General features: G+C 41.1%; 1 protein-coding gene across 19 annotated transcripts in view; it reads left to right on the forward strand.

The window, feature by feature from the left end:
* Positions 1-16,220, forward strand: part of RC3H1 (ring finger and CCCH-type domains 1) — a 62,979-nt gene that overhangs the window by 24,866 nt on the left and 21,893 nt on the right. For 16 of the 19 annotated variants that reach the window (XM_040565295.1, XM_040565304.1, XM_040565311.1 and 13 more), the window contains 7 exons: positions 5,390-5,510; positions 6,833-7,072; positions 8,107-8,282; positions 9,207-9,407; positions 10,610-10,742; positions 12,693-12,811; positions 14,724-14,836. In XM_040565295.1, coding sequence (XP_040421229.1) covers positions 5,390-5,510; positions 6,833-7,072; positions 8,107-8,282; positions 9,207-9,407; positions 10,610-10,742; positions 12,693-12,811; positions 14,724-14,836 — 1,103 coding nt within the window. The remainder of the gene's footprint in view (positions 1-5,389; positions 5,511-6,832; positions 7,073-8,106; positions 8,283-9,206; positions 9,408-10,609; positions 10,743-12,692; positions 12,812-14,723; positions 14,837-16,220) is intronic. The other 3 variants (XM_040565302.1, XM_040565309.1, XM_040565303.1) reach the window with 1 other exon arrangement.

A 16,220-nucleotide genomic window follows, 5' to 3' on the forward strand; every position in this document is an offset into this window, starting at 1 on the left:
AGTTAGCTAGTCAGAACTTCCACTTCTGTATGTGCATGAGGTGTGAAGAAGGGTATGGTAGTGTTGTATGTGTCCTGAGAGCCCTCTGAACTCTAGGTTCGGACTTGGCATATTTTTTTGTGCTCCTTTTCATGTCTTAAATTTTCCACGATCCAGACTCATAGAACCTTGTTTCGTGGTGACCTTAAAATCTGCAAATGTCACCAAAAGAGACCGTACTCTCTTCCCTTTTGTTTGCCACCCATTCCTGCGTGCATGCTGCTCACTGCAGTCTGTGGCCTGAACAGTACTCGGTGGTCTTAGCGGCGCTTTTGTCGCTGTTCCCACGTTCCCCTTAAGAGAAACTTGTACACACACACACCCCCAGCTCTCCTGGTTTCAGTGGGCATGGTCCAGTGCTGTGAATGAAATCAGCATTCAGTGTAAGTCACCATCCTTTCTCCTCTTCCCCTTCCCTTCCTGACACCTGTTGCAGTGTTTACCAGACTCTGGAGTACTAGAGCATAGTTAGGCTACTTTGCTGGGAAGGACAGGGAAACAGGGGCTTTTTTCCTCTAGTCTCTTTAAGAATCGCCAGGTTTGACATCTTTTACAGAGGAAGGCTTCGTTGACGGACCAAAAAAAAAGTGCTGCAGAGAAACTACACCAATTTTGATCTCTGTCTTATGAAGAAGATGGGCTCTCTTTGGTACACATCAAAAAAAATGATCTGAGAGCAGCAAGCCAGATCATGAAACAAGTAGTATCATCAATTTCTGTAACAAAACAAAGCCCACGTTCTTGTTCCGCTTCTTGTCTTAGTTTCAGGAGGTTGTATGTGTCTTTAACCTCCCCTGATCTCTAACAAACCCGTGTGTACCTTAACCTGAGTCCATAGAGACCCGTAATACTTTATTTTTAAATGATGAATCCCAAAAAGCGGGCTTCGTTTTAGATGGAAATACAGTAGAACACAATTATAGCTTTTATCCGGGGGAGAAAAGAACAGTTTGTTCTTCTCCCTTTGGGGAGGTTTCTGAGAAGTTCACACGTTTATGAGTGTTGTATGCTTTTTGCTGGAGGCAGAGGAGGAGAACAGGCAGTTCAAGAAACAAATCTCTTCTGCTGTGACTGGCAGCATTGACAGGATGCCAGGGCAAGTCACATCGGCTGGCTTTCACGCATAGCCACTGGGTGTGAAGCAAGCAGGACTGTATTTCTGCAGAAAACGTGCTAAACTTGTCACACGGGCACCTGAGGAGCAGTAACCTATTTTCCTGATAAGAGCATTATCTTTGTGAAGATTTCGTTGCTCTCATGGTGAAGTGTTGGTTTCCTGCTTCAATTACTGTCTGCTCATGAATTTTCCCTCTTCCCACCCCTTTCCAAGGAGTAAAATTGTTTCCCAGTTTAAAACCATACTTGATACGAAAACTGTTGCAGAGATTCAAATTTCTGCTTCCCTGCTGTAGCGTGGGACACACCGAGCATGGACACAGGGGCTGTTCTGTGGGGCAGTAGCTGGGCAGTTTGGCACACATGTAGATAGGATCAGCCTCAGAAGACGAGGGGAGAAGGGCTTGTAAGGAGGGGATGAGAATTATTATTCCTGGGAGGGCTGGAACTAGCTGAGCACCGAAGAGAGAGCTAAGAACATCGTGAGGAAGGGGAGGGACAGTGCCTCTAATACAAATCAGAAAGGCTTTATTAGATCATCCATGGGATAGCTTGCTTTTTAAACTTCTTAGGTAGAGGAAAAAAAATCTCCTAAGCCAATTTCTAAGGGAATGAGGTTTTGCATGTTAACTATTCAAGCATCCCTGTATTACTCACGGTAAGTAAATATTTTAAACATTACCAGGGCAGTGTTTTGAAGGTGCGTAGTCATGGACCTGTCATCTAATCTCTTCCCTCCTGTTTTCTGCGGCACGTGAAGCAGCATTGTGCACACTCCAAACAGGTGACATCAAGTGGCAGTCATTCCTGTGGTGTTTTAATTTCTTCCGTAGTTTCCTGTGGACATGATAAATGCAATTCCAGGCAGCAGGCAGCGGAATCATGTGCACAACGAGAGAACTTGCAGGGTGATCTTAACTCATAGCCCTTTGAAAAGGGGAAGACTACGGCTGCAAAGCTTGAATTACCACTTGGTGATGTGGTGGTGTAGCTTCTGGTGAAGCGAGGCGCCACGACAGAGGAATTTTCTGTGAAGAAGTTATCCTTAGTGAAGGCTCCTTCAGGAACTGGACAGTGGGCTGTGGTGTTGGTTTGGTTTTTTGGTCGTTTCTTACCAGGAAACAAGACATCCATCCATGGGGATGGACGATGGTGCGTTAGCATTCTTTTCTGCCCCCCCTCGCACCGCGCAACCTGCCTCTTCCTGCGGATGCGTGCAGCCACGCTGATGGGCAGCATTCCACCGCCGCAGTACCTGCCCCTGTCACTCAGGCAGATGTGCACAGAATGAGCACAGGCTTAAATAAAGCATCTGAGGTTATTTTTCCGGTCTTGTTCGAGCCTCCCTTGGGAGGCATTCATTGTGTTATGTAAATGTACTCGCAGTGAAAACTAAAACTGCGAAGGGTGCGGTGTCTGAGAAAATGGAATATTGAATGAGGATGAAAATCATGAACTCATTCTGCGGGGCATCTATTTTGAGGTTCTCAAGAGGCATTGTAAACAGAAGTGACCAAAGGGTCCGGCATGCTCTCGTAGATATTTTGAGAAGGGGAAGTGAAAATGCTTTGAACTTGAATGATTTCTCACTTGGCCTCCAGCGACTGTTTGATACAGCCAACATTAAAATTCAGCTCTCATGTGACTTTCGTGAATCATGGCTTTACCGTTTTGTTTTTTTTCTTGGTCAGTGCTTTTCTCATAATCATTACAGCTCTGAAATAGTAGGGAGGGGAAGCCTTGGAACTGTGTAGTAGTACCAGCAAAGGGATAAATTACTTGTAAGCTTTGCTGGGAGATATTTCATCCTCAGTGGTGTGATGCATGTGGGGAGAAATGTATTCCCTCCTGAAGGCTCCTGAAACCACCAAATAAGCCTCTTGTTTTATCGTTCCATGTGACACTTGCTTCAGCTTAAGATGAAAATTAAATCTCTGTCGAGCTGTTGTTTTACCAGAAGTACAGCTGTGCAAGGCCTTTGGATTTTATGTTCAAGCTTCCCTTGCAAAGAGGAGAAATGGGAGTGACGTGCAGAGGCGCAGTGTTGAATAATTTCTTCAACTCTTGGTAGTTTTCCTGTGCCAGCTTTTTCCTGGGCCAGAGGAGGCTTTCTGTGAGCTGCCCAGACAGCCCGTGTCCTGCCAGCTGTGTTGTGCTGTGTCCGGCATTCCAGACCGCTGCTGTGAATGCACGCTAACCCAACGCCGATTCCAGACAGAAATCCCAGGCTGAGTGCTGCTTCCTGCCCTGTCTGCTCCCAGCCCGCTCTGTCTGCTGCGTGTTGTGATGCTGTGCTTGCATTTCGAGTCGGTGCTGTTGGCGGACTGCATGCTCGCAGGAGTAAGAGGGAATTTCCCCCAAATACATTACAGCCGGAGATAGGGCAGAGATTGCGCAGTATCTGTCTCAGCACAAATGCATGAGATGCACGCTGTGGGATCAACGAGCCAGTTGTGCTGGTAGGACTTCCCAGACAGCAGACTGGGAAAATGGCAGTGGCTTTGAAAAGGAGGTGGGGTGTTCTGTTAACATGAAAGGGAATGCCAGAGCGTTAATTAATGCCTGGTGCCCAAATCACAAGAAGCCAGCATGGCTGAGGTTGTCGTTGGTGAAACAGTTATGCCTGACCTCTGTAAGATCGGGCTGCAAGAATCTCCTTTTGCTAAAGGTTTCGTGTTCAGAAACAGGAAAACAAATCCCTCACAAGTTAACTATAGTCCATGGAAAGCATCCAGGCTACCCTTCCTGTCTTGGTGTGATTAAACTGGTGTTTTCCCCTGTAGGAGGAGTAAAAGTGTCTGATCCAGGCTGTTTTGATTATCTTGTTTCTGGAGTGGTATCAACTCTTGTAATTGTTGCAGCTTGTGTGTTGCACTGGGAGGCTTTTTTTGTCACTGACTTTCACAGCAGGAGTTATGCAAGTAGTAACCCTGTTTTCTCTGAGGCCTGTCAGAGTGAGCATTTCCCCCCAGCGCAGCGTGTAGGCCTGTAGAAGCGTGATCGTGTCACTGAAACATGATTTCTGTTAAAATTAATAGGAAAACTCCTGTCCACACTAGTGGTGAGGTACATTTATATAAGTTCACGGCTTTTATTCACTGCTGCCATCGTAATGTTACTCTTGACATGGCTGGGTTACTTCTGTGTGAAGGTTAACAGGTCCATAGCTGTCTTGAGCTCACGCATTAAAGACTTGTGCTTTTAGGTTGAGGTTCGGGTGAGCAGCTGTATAGGATTAGCATTATGTTATAGTGATTGACTTGCAAATGGTGGAAGTCAGTCTGAGATCTATTGGCACTTCAGTAGCATACGCAAAAAGTGCCTGTGTTTAGTCATCTGAAAAATTCCTGTTCTTTATGCTACCCTGTAGTTGCTGAGTTGGTTGCTGAGTAGTGGTGTTTATCTACGGTGCTATGCTGCACCCCCAGATTTGTTTAAAGCTGTAGGAATTGAAATTGGAGGGGGGAAAAAAAAAAAGGAAACCTGGAGGGGGTGGGATCTAACATCCCTTCGAAAAACCTTCGAAAAAGATTGTTTTCTGGTGAATGCCTGGATGAAGGAATAAATGCCATAGCCAAAACATAATAAAAATAAAATCAAGCCTGTAACTGTCCTGTATTGTCAGATTGATACCTGCAGTTTGTATTCCTGCGTACTGTGCAGGATAACGTGGTCTTATTGCTTGCTTGTTTGGGCCTAGGCAGAATATGCTGCAAGGGTGGCCTAGTGTATCTGCTGCTCGGTGTTTCTCCCACTAACCCAAGTAGCTCAGATCACTTAGCCCTGGAGGATTTCAGAGCTGTGAGGCCCTAGGTGTGAATCTGCATGTTCCTGCAAGCCAGAGTTGGTCTGATCTGTTCTATATTTGGTCAGCCAGCTTTGGGGATGTCTCAATATGCACGTGACTTCAACAAAAAATGTATAGTAGCAAAGAATGCTAAGTTTCTCATGCTAATATATCTCTTGTTATGCTTCTATTTCCTGTCAGCCACTAAATAAAGTCTGATACAACCATAAATTTGCTGCCTAGTTTTAATCTTCCGTTTAACTGATACTTTCTTTGCCATTTGTTCACTAAACAAGCTGGAAAAAAATGCTTACTAATGTAGAAAAACACTGAGAAGAAGAACAAAACAGGAAATGCTTGATATTAACAAGTTTCATGTGCCATTTGTAAGTATGACTGCCTGTTCTTTATGCATATTTGTCATAAACGTACGTCATCTCTTTTCAGGTTCCTGAGCAGCAGCCAATTACTTTATGTAGTGGAGCTGAAGATACCAAGCATTATGAGGAGGGCAAGAAATGTGTGGAAGAATTAGCATTGTACCTCAAACCACTCAGCAGCGCAAGAGGTAATTCCTACATAGTTTCCTTTCAAAATGAAATATGGAAACACGTAACGTGCATAGCAAACTGTCCAAATGACTAGTTAGTCTGTTTGGGGAAAAAATGGATGTAGATCTAGTTTAAAAATGACTGGTGGTTGAAAACACTTTCCTAGGCATTAGGGTTATGTCTTCACGTGGGGGAAAATAAATTCTAAGTCCTTATGTCAAAAATAACGCCTAGAAAAGGCTGAGGCACATTTGGCCTTGGTACAGTAAGTTGAGACAAACTTAGTTGAATTGACCTCAGTAAACTAGGTAAAGCTAAAAATCATGGTTTGACTTCTGCTTTGCTTTGAGATAACTGTAGCACAGCATGTTTATGGCAAAGGAATAAACTGAAACAAGAATTATTGGATATAGGACCTACAAGAGAAATAAGTAATACTTGTATATACAAGATTATGTACAGGTGCAGGTCTGTCTGGGTAATTCTGATGTAACAAAATTGAACTGAGTTCCAGAATATATATTTTACCTACCTTGCCTATGGTCGGCTTGGAAAATCTGTCAACCCTTCCTAGATGTAGAAGCAAATGAAACAGGAGAGGTGAGCAATATGGGTGTCAGGTTTCCAAAACCAGATTTTTACAAGAAGTTCTGTCAAGCTTTTTCAACTTCTACAGCGCAATAGCAGTACCATAACCACTCTGAATAGTAGTGGCCTAATGAACAAGGCCCATGCTGCAGAACAAACTCAACAGGGTAGCTCTGTGTCTGGCAACTTGTTTCTTTCCCCTGCTCTCACTGGCTCCCAACACATCTCTGAATGTATTTGTTCACGTGAGCTCAAAAGTGTTTGGGTCATACCAGTTTAGTTTGGGTAGGTCAAAGCAGCAGAGACCTCAAATATAGGTAAGATACTAAATGTCTGAAAACGGACAGGTGGTTAAAGAAGGCAGTGATCCCTGAAGCCCGTGAATAAGGGAAGGACTACAGTATGATCCTGTCCTTGAGGAGACACCTGGGAATCCATAGGGGAGGGTTCAGAACAGACTTCCTACATGGGGAGAGAATTTGTAACATCTTAGAGAGCCAAAGCAGTCATAGAGACAAAAACACAGATCCGTGGGAAGGCTGACTGCACGGAACTGTCAGCTTGTAATGCTGAGTGAAACAAACTGACAAAAACGAACTGGCGATATCCCTTCTCTGTGGTGTTCTGTTTAACAAAGTGGACATCGGGAGAACTAGTTTTGCATTTCTCCAGCACGGCAGCTGAAAGCTGGCACAAGAGGAGGAGTTAAGAGGTAGCTTATATTTTTTTTCTGCTTCGTTTTATTTTGAAGGTGTGGGTCTTAACAGTACTACTCAGAGCGTTTTAAGTCGTCCTATGCAAAGGAAACTTGTGACACTAGTTCACTGCCAGCTAGTGGAGGAAGAAGGACGGATCAGAGCTATGCGTGCTGCACGGTCGCTTGGTGAAAGAACAGTCACAGAGCTCATTCTTCAGCATCAAAATCCTCAGCAACTTTCTTCCAACCTCTGGGCTGCAGTGAGAGCCAGAGGGTGCCAGTTCCTTGGCCCAGGTAGGTAACACACGTGTACTACTGCTTGTATACTAGAAGCAATTCAGAATTAGGAAGGACTGAGAAATGGACATCCTTGTGACTGAGATTGTCCGAGTGATTTTTATTGGGCACTGGCCTGATTTCTTAATAGTAGGTCTTCAGAATTAATGATATATCTATTGGGCTGTTGTCGTGGACTTCTCGCTTTTTTAGTGCTTTTGCAAATCTTCTGTAAAATTCAAAATAATCTGTGTCCTTTTGTTCTTGTGATAAAATAAAATAGAAAATAGTCTATCTGCTATCCTTTGGAGAGGCAAGACCCTTCTAGAAAAAGTAAAGAGCTGTGGGAAGAGATCTGGTACCCATAGGGTATGGGTGTGTCAAGTTTTTGTTTGTTTTTTTAAGTTATGTACTTAGAAATCTAAATTCTTTTTCATAGAACACTAAATTAAATTTGCTTAAAAAAATAGTCTGGTTACTGAACATGTAGAGTTAACTTCCTGAGTACCAACAAAAAAGAATGCTGTGAAATAGGAAGCCAGTTTCTTAAAACAGAAGGTTGTTTTTACCACTGAAACAGATAAAAGGAAGAGTAACCTTGGGATGCTAACTTTTGCACTGCTGGAAGGATCAGAGAGGCTTGTTATCTGGTCAAATACTTGGTGGTACATCGCCTAATATATTTGTGGGGACACTAAATGCTTTTACCTGCCCAGGAAGCAGCCTTGTCATGCCTCAGTATGTCAGCATTCTGTGCTGGGAAAGGTGTGGGAATAATGCACTTCAAAAACTCTTATACTAGAATAGAGGTACAGACAGGAATGAAGAAGTCTTCCTATCATCTGACACCCAAAAGAAAATAAAGTGAAAAAGAAAAATAAGTAATAATAATAAAAGAAAATATTTCTCCAGTCACAGTCTGGTGATCTGGAAGAACGTGTGTGGCTTGTACCTGGTCTCCCACCCTTACCTGTAGGGAAACATGAAACAGTGCAGAGATCTTCCTTGGTCTTCTCTCATCTCTTTGTCTCTTCTCATTGTTTTCCCCCCAGCCATGCAAGAGGAGGCTTTAAAGCTGGTTCTGCTAGCTCTGGAAGATGGATCTGCGTTGTCACGGAAGGTCTTGGTTCTCTTTGTGGTTCAGAGACTGGAGCCACGATTTCCTCAGGCTTCTAAAACTAGCATTGGGCATGTTGTCCAGCTTCTTTACAGAGCCTCATGCTTCAAGGTATGAAGAAGATCCTGCCTGGAGATTTCATAATGCAGGAAAATATTTTTTTATATAGTGAAAAGATCTCTCAATTTAAAATTAATCTCAGTACACATTCAAATGTACAAAACTGTGTACAAATGCACATTTTTGGTTTTCATTTTCAGTTTTCATTGTCCTGTACCATTGATTGTGTCTAAAAATGTGTGGTTATAAGAAGTATTCCTAATTAAGTCCCAGATGTGTTTAGAGAGTTCTTTCTCCTACATCTGTGGTGGCAGAGTAGGCTGAAATTGGAAGTTTAAGCTGTAAATCTAAGTTTGGGTGTTGTCCAGGCTTAATGGATGCACAGTAACAAAACTTGTATGTAAGTCGGCGTGACTTATCTCCTTAGAAGAGTCTTAAAGCTGGAAAATCTCCAGTTCTGTTAATTGAGTGGTGATGTGGATAGAAAGAAAGAAATATGAGGCACTGGAATGCCAGAGTTGTAATAAAGTGAATTTAAGCTGTTCGTGGTGCTTTTCACTATTTAATGGTCCATTCCTAGGTGCTCTACTTTAATGTCTTTCACTCTTGTTAAATTAGAAAAATGCTTTGTTGCTGGTACTGATACCCTAAAACAAAAACCTGCAATACAAACAAAATACCTTGATTTGAGAAGTAAGGTGTAGAGGCTGTGAAGTTGTTTATGAAGTCTGATACTGCCACCAATGTTTGGGTCAGATTCTGAGTAAATTATATTTGATATCAACTGCAACCACCAAGAAGTGGACAGGTGTTATTGTGTTATTTTAGTAGGAACCAATGGTGGTGTTGGCTGCATACTATCGTAGTTCAGTTTCATTTGGGAGGAAGAATTTACTTGCTGGCTAACGATTTCTTTTGCCTTGGACTTTACATCTTATCCTGCTTAATTGTATTTGGCTTTTTTCTCCCCACTAGGTGACAAAGCGTGATGAGGATTCCTCCCTGATGCAATTGAAGGAGGAATTCCGGACTTACGAAGCTCTGAGAAGGGAACATGATTCCCAGATTGTTCAAATTGCTATGGAAGCAGGTTTACGCATTGCACCAGATCAGTGGTCCTCCCTGTTATATGGAGACCAATCTCACAAATCCCACATGCAGTCTATCATTGATAAGGTAAAGCCACCTAAAATCAGCCCACTTTATCTTCCTTGCAACTGTTTTAGATTTATACGCTTGTAATTTGAATGCTTGAGTATATATACACGTTGTACCCAGGTGTACTCACCCATTAATCATTTGCCCTATTATTTCAAAACCTGTTATGGCTTGAATAATTATAGTTGTAACCTAGGGAATCTTGCTCCCTCTGCCATCTTGCTATCTCTTTCTTCTTTCTCTCTTTCAGCAGATGAGAAGCCACAGGGGTTAGCTGCACTGGGGTTAGCTGGGAGGTGTCCTTTGTGAACACATGATAACTGTGAACGTGGCAAGAGAGGTTAATGGTTCGTGTTTTCAGGCAGGGAGCTAGTCAATAAGTTGAAAGAAAATCAGTCTCCTAGCCTGTACCTGAATGAAGTAAGAGATGTTGAAACATGTTTCTTAAATACAATGACTTGGCATTTGGAAATGCTCAGATCTCTTTTTTGTTGGGGGGAACATTTGTCCTATGTTCCCTAAAAAGTTTAAAACGTCCCCTAAATGTTTAAATTCGGGGATTTCCCCCTAAATGTTAGGCAACCCATTAAAGTGTCTAAATTAGATAGGAAGAACTGAACTGTAATGCTTTGAAGAGTTACAAAAGCTGTGAAATGATTGCTTTGGGTGCCATTCAGGAGGATTGGCTCCAAGGACTGCTACATATTCATGTATTTGCCCACATTTTCAGGTGTTCTGACAGAGGACATATGAAGGCTCTAGGTAGAGTTAAAGTAAATACTGAAAATGTGGGGATGTTAGTAATCTTTCTCCTTCTACCATCTTGCACTTTACTGTCTGCTGTATTTGGTGTAAGCCAGGATGCAAGCCTGTCAGTTCAGGGACTGGAGATACCAGACTGTTCAGAAATCTTATTTAAATGCTCTCTAATATCTGCATTTCTTTCTGGGTGCCAGTACAACACAGAAAAGACGGGTTTCATTGCTAGAAGTAATGCCAGCTTGTTTTGTCTATTTAGGACTATATTTCAACCTATAATGTCAAAAAAGGGTTTGTTCATAATACTGTAGAAGGAATTTAATACAAGGTGCTGAAGTCAGCTTGTGTGAGAAAAAATTAGTCCAGTTTTGTAAGGCAGCTCTGTGATCTCGTGGAGCAACCATTAGAAACACCGAGGATTGCTTTGCCTGTAGAAAGTTAATTATTATAATTTTTTTAAGTTGCAGACCCCAGCCTCGTTTGCACAGAGTGTTCAGGAATTAACTATTGCTCTTCAGAGGACTGGAGATCCAGCTAACCTGAATCGTCTTCGACCTCACCTTGAGCTCCTGGCAAATATTGATCCCAGTCCAGGTCAGTCTAGATGTTTTGCAGGGCTGAGGGACCAAAAGAAATGACTACTTTTAGTTTAGCAAGAGGAGCCTTTAAAGTGTTAAGGGTTTAAAAAATAGTTTCTCAAGTGGAAGGAAACATCTTCTGTAACTCAAACTTAAGATTCTCAAATGGTGTTCATAACCAACCTGGGAACAGCAGTGATTTGTGTGAGAAAACTATTTTGAAGCTAAAATAAATTCAAAAGAATGTCAGGAATAATTTTACAACTTCTCAGAAGGTATCTTCCTTGTTTGACAGCACTAGGTGAGCAAGGATGAGGATATTGGATACATACAATTCTGTGAGATTACATGGTGTGTGCCTCATATTAGGTAATTCTAACTGGAGAGACTGGCAGCTGTCTTACTCTTCTCCTTTTCCCTGTTTAGTACGCATGCTGCTGTTGGAAACCAGATTTACAAAGCAGCAGGATTATCATTAGAACCCCTAATGCAAAGCCTTAGCTTCCAGTCTGAGTTTTTTTCCTCTCCAGTTCTTTACCAGAGCAAATTTATTTACAAACTGGGGAGATTCCTTAAGAAAACAATTACAGAAAAGACAGAAGCCGGGCAAGAATTGGTTTTAATGAGACAGGTGTGTTATGCTAAGGAATTTGTTTTCCTTGTTGATTTAGAATTCTGTAAAAGTGTGAATGATGGTCTGGGAAGGGGAAATTAAGCTGGAAAGAGCATAAAGAGTAAATGAAATCCAAGATGTTGACAGAGGGAGAGATGGAAAGTGTTGGAAAAGTCAGCAGCAATATGAGTATGGACCCCCTGAGGGAGTAGGGATGGAAGCGATAGTGCTGTAGTTGAAGTTTTATACCCATTAATATTTGTAAAAACCAAAACTAATCAAGTGTGTTGATGCCTAAACTGTGACATCAGGAGATGAAAAGTTGTAGTTCTTAGTTTGTCTGTTTAAGCAAATAAACTGACCTTTCAAATGAGGACCAGTTGTGTGAGAAACAAAGTTTTCTCACAGTTGTACTTCACAGTTAAAGGCAAGGCAGTGCTTTCTTCCCAAATCTTTCATACTGTAACTAGTCAGAGACAAAACAGTGCGTACTAGCAATTTGTTAGCCAAAGAGTGGTAAGGAAAGTGGAATCACTAATAGCCTCGCTGGAAGTTTCAGTAGGGAAGTCTCATTTTGAAGTCGTTGCTCTGCTGTGCTATTGAGTTGCTTCCCTGCTGTTCTATAGGTACATTGCAGCTCCTCTGCAAGTATCACGTACTTGTGAGCAGAACATAATTTTGTTAAAGATCTTGAAAGGCACTTAGAGAAACACTTGGAGGTCCTGTGTTCTGCAGCAGGGTGTCAGCACCCAGTGGGAGTGTCACCTGCTGGAATAGATTAAAGGGTTAGACAAGTATGTCAGTCAGCTAGAAAGAGCAAGTACCCCTCTAGGATTAAGCCTGAAATTTATTTGCAGTGCTTTGTGTTAGATGCTCTGGTGCAGATACTAGCCTTGTGACATGTTTCCATGTGGGATACAACAATTTTGGTTGCTGTTCAGTGACTGCATGATCTAGGCCAGTGATGATGGCATTTATACAGAATAATTTTGCCTAATTTGTGAAGTGGGATTTTCAGACGGATTTTCCATTACATGAAGAGTTTGTACAAGGCATTTCCTCTGGAGTTCTGTGCGGTATGAAAGCTCTTGTAAAAGGAGATTTGACATGCTAATAAATGGCTAATAAAGTGGCCCGTTTGATATTTTGTGTGGTATAGCTTTATTCATTAGGTGGTACATATCTCTGAATTAAAGTGCTTAATCCTTGTTTAATGACATTTGTTGTCAAGCTTTATCAGAAGCAACAAAAAAATTGTGATACTGGTGGTTTCTCAGTAACCTGGTTTTAGAAAATCCTTCTGACTTTTTCTTTCCTTCTCTATATATTCTCTGTTTCCTGTCAATGCTACAGATGCTCCACCTCCAACATGGGAACAACTGGAAAATGGACTAGTTGCTGTGAGGACGGTTGTTCATGGCTTAGTTGATTATATCCAGAATCACAGCAAAAAAGGAACTGATCAGCAACAGGTAAAAGCCAAATCATACAAGAAAAGCTTACTCATAAGTTTTATTTGGCTCTTTCTAATAGCAGATGTTTGTTAATGTCACCTGGAGAGATTTGGTTTCACGAGCAGGTTGAGAAAGTTGCTACCTTTTCATATTTTTCCAAAAAAAAAAAAGTTGCATGAATTTGCACAGCTCACTAGGATGAAAAGAAAACAATCAGATCAAGCTGCAAGCGTAGGGATATGAATTAAGGCTCCTGATTAGAGTGTGGGGAGGAGGAGGTGGGGTGCCTCGCACTGTGATCTGTGGGAATTTTCTTGTTTTTAATGACACATTTCAGCCAAGTTGCTCTGTTAATGAAAAGAATCTTACACCTGTATTTAATGGTGTATAAAGTTTAAAAATTTAGGAAGACTTCATATAAAGGAACCATCTGGGTTTCTGAACCATTTTTTGTTGTTGTTTCAGAAATTAATGTTGCCAAATATATACTAGCTTATCTCACAGTTATATCTTACCACGTGTTCCTTTGATCTCATTTTGTTGTATAGCTAAGTTGATCTAAATGCTAGCTGCTGCGGAAAGACAAAGCTGCTTGTCATACGTTCCCATTCCCTCTCTGCCTTGGCACTCAGCCTCCTGGAGAGCTGGTTGAGGGAGCTGAACAGGTAGAAAGATCCCCTTAGGAGAAGGGGGAAGAAAAATCAAAGTAAATTATTTCAGCTCTTTTACCTTTTTGCATTCACTCAGATGTGTAATGAGCACAGTTGCTGGCAAGAGGAAAAGCTGTAGGAATACACAAGTGGAAATCAGGGTGGGAAAAACAGTGAAGGTTTTTGTTCTGGAGAGGCCATCGCCTAGACCTGGCATATGCTCTTATGGGAACACAAAACCTCCAGGTGGGAAGGGGGATGTATGCTGAGTTTTGGGCAGAGTTTTGCTGGCTAGCAACAGTGGCCAGCAGAGGGCTGTGCAGCTCATGTACATCCTGCCTAAATCCTTTTTCACTGTAGGATAGCAAAAAAAACCCAAACAAACAAACAAACAAAAAAAAACGGTCTGCAGATGACTTCTTACAGATTTGCATCTTCTGGCTGAGTTTCTCACAAAGCAAGAGTCTGCTTTTACAGACCTTTTCCTTGGTGAGAAGTCTGATGTGGAGTATTTCTGCCTCTGACTGATTTAATTTTGTGCATTTCAGTAACTTTAAGACCACCTCTGGCCTTCTGTCACAATTTATTTAGAGATTGGAAAACGGGCATACATGCAGATGGCGAGATTGCAGCAAGGCGTTGTGTATTTGTAAACTAACAGGAATCCAAAAGACAGCCTATATCCTGATGATTTGTGTAGGAGTAAGACTAAATCCTCAACTATCAATAAAAATAATTATTATAGGTAATCAAGAGACTTGTAGTCTGAAGGAGGACACAAAGTGTCTTGGTGAAGTTTAACTCTCTCACAGAGATCAAAGGGATACTCAATTGCTGTTTTTGAGCTAACAGAAAGCAATGGAAAAATAACTGACCAAATGTGTTTATTTTTCATCTACCACAAAGCCTGATCAATATTTGGCAATTTCTGATTAAGCATGGTAATATTTTTCCCCAGTCTATATCAGTTTTGTTCACTTAACTGTTTCCAGAAACTTACAACTATGTTCGAGTCAAGATCCAGTAATGAATAAACAAGTTGCAAAAGCCTGATAGTGTCTCAGTTGTCAAAATAACTACTCTTTTAATCTGTTTGTTCTGTTGAACAACCAAACATCAATACTGCTCTAGTTGCTTCACATTAGATACCCTTTGGAATGTTTAAATTGAAGGAATATTCAACAGTCAAGCCTCAATCTTTTAATAAGAGGGTATGTTCAGTTCTTGGTTAAGTGCACTTATACCTGATATCTTCCTTGTGTTTTTTTTAACCTTGCCAGCCTCCTCAGCACAGCAAGTACAAGACATACATGTGCCGAGACATGAAACAGAGAGGAGGATGCCCCCGAGGAGCCAGCTGCACCTTTGCACATTCACAGGAAGAGCTAGAAAAGTAAGTGTACAAATCATTTGCTTCGCTTTATCCTTAGGAGTTTTTTTTATCATATCTAGGAATGAGGAGAGGAAGCATAGCTTATCTATTACACTGGTAAGAAATAACATGAAAATTTTACAAGAGTCATCTGTTAGGTTTTGGAGCTGTTTATTCTCAAATACAGAATATTTTGCTTTGTAGAACAACAGCTTGAAAATTTGACATTTCCACAAGAAGTGTTTGAGATGTTGGGAGTAGGCTTTTTTATCATTTCTTAAGTGTGGCTTAAAATACTGCTAGATTGCATCTGTTGTGGTCAGTTCTTTATGATTCTCATCCTGGCTTTTTAATTGGGTGTGAGAGAGAGGATGATACCGATAGATTCCTTAAAAAAAAAAAAAAAATCTAAAACTGGAAATATTGATACAGCAGTTCACTAGCTGTATAGCATGTAATGCGTAGGCAAAATGGGAAGAAAAAAGAGCAGAGCACGTGGTTTTAGAATGACAAAAGCGGTTATTCAAAATCACAGAGAATAGGACTTTGATACTTGTTGTGCAGAAACAGCTGTTTTATTTATTTATTTTATTTTTCCCGTTTGTCATAGTATTAAGAAAATGGAGAATGGTAGTGCTGTTTTGGATGGTTAACAAGGGTGGTGAGTCAGTATTCTCACCTCCAAACTAGTCGTGTATGTCAAGAAAGGCAGTTCATCAGGTTTGCAGGTGGAGGAGGCCTAATTCATCCAGACTGGATTGTTTGCCTTAGTAATAATGTTGTCCTGGGGTGAAGCGAGGTGAATGTTCTGCTTTGGTTGCAGTGGTTTCTGTAGGCGGTTGGAGTACTCTGAGTTCTGATTGTTCCTCGTGTCTCTTATATATGCTTAATTCCTTTGAGCAAATATTACATTAATTGTTCTCCTTTTAGAAATGTTTAGTATGAACAATATGCATGGGAGAATATCTGAAATGTTTTTTTGGGGGAGAAAATTGCTGTTGCTATTGTAGATCCTATATATATATATATATAGGATCTACAATAGCAACAGCAACTTCCTTCTATCTATCTATCTATATATATATAGGATATCCTCTCTCTCTCTATATATATATGTGATATATATATATATATATATATATATATATATATATAGGATCTACATTGCAATTATTTATATATATATATAGCTTTAAGTTTACGAGGGATGTTATAACGTAGTATGTGGTGTAATGCCTTAGATTGCAAATTACAATCTAGACCTGCTTAAAAAGCAGCTGATTCCCCTCTTGGCAAGGGATGAAGACCCTATTTGCATAGGCGATCATTAATTTTTTGGTGTTAAAAGAAATTTGTCCTGTACATACTGCTGCAAACATTCATAAATTTGTTCAGAAGAATCCAG

The sequence above is a fragment of the Cygnus olor genome, chromosome 8 (assembly GCF_009769625.2).
Source record: "Cygnus olor isolate bCygOlo1 chromosome 8, bCygOlo1.pri.v2, whole genome shotgun sequence".
NCBI lineage: Eukaryota > Metazoa > Chordata > Aves > Anseriformes > Anatidae > Cygnus > Cygnus olor.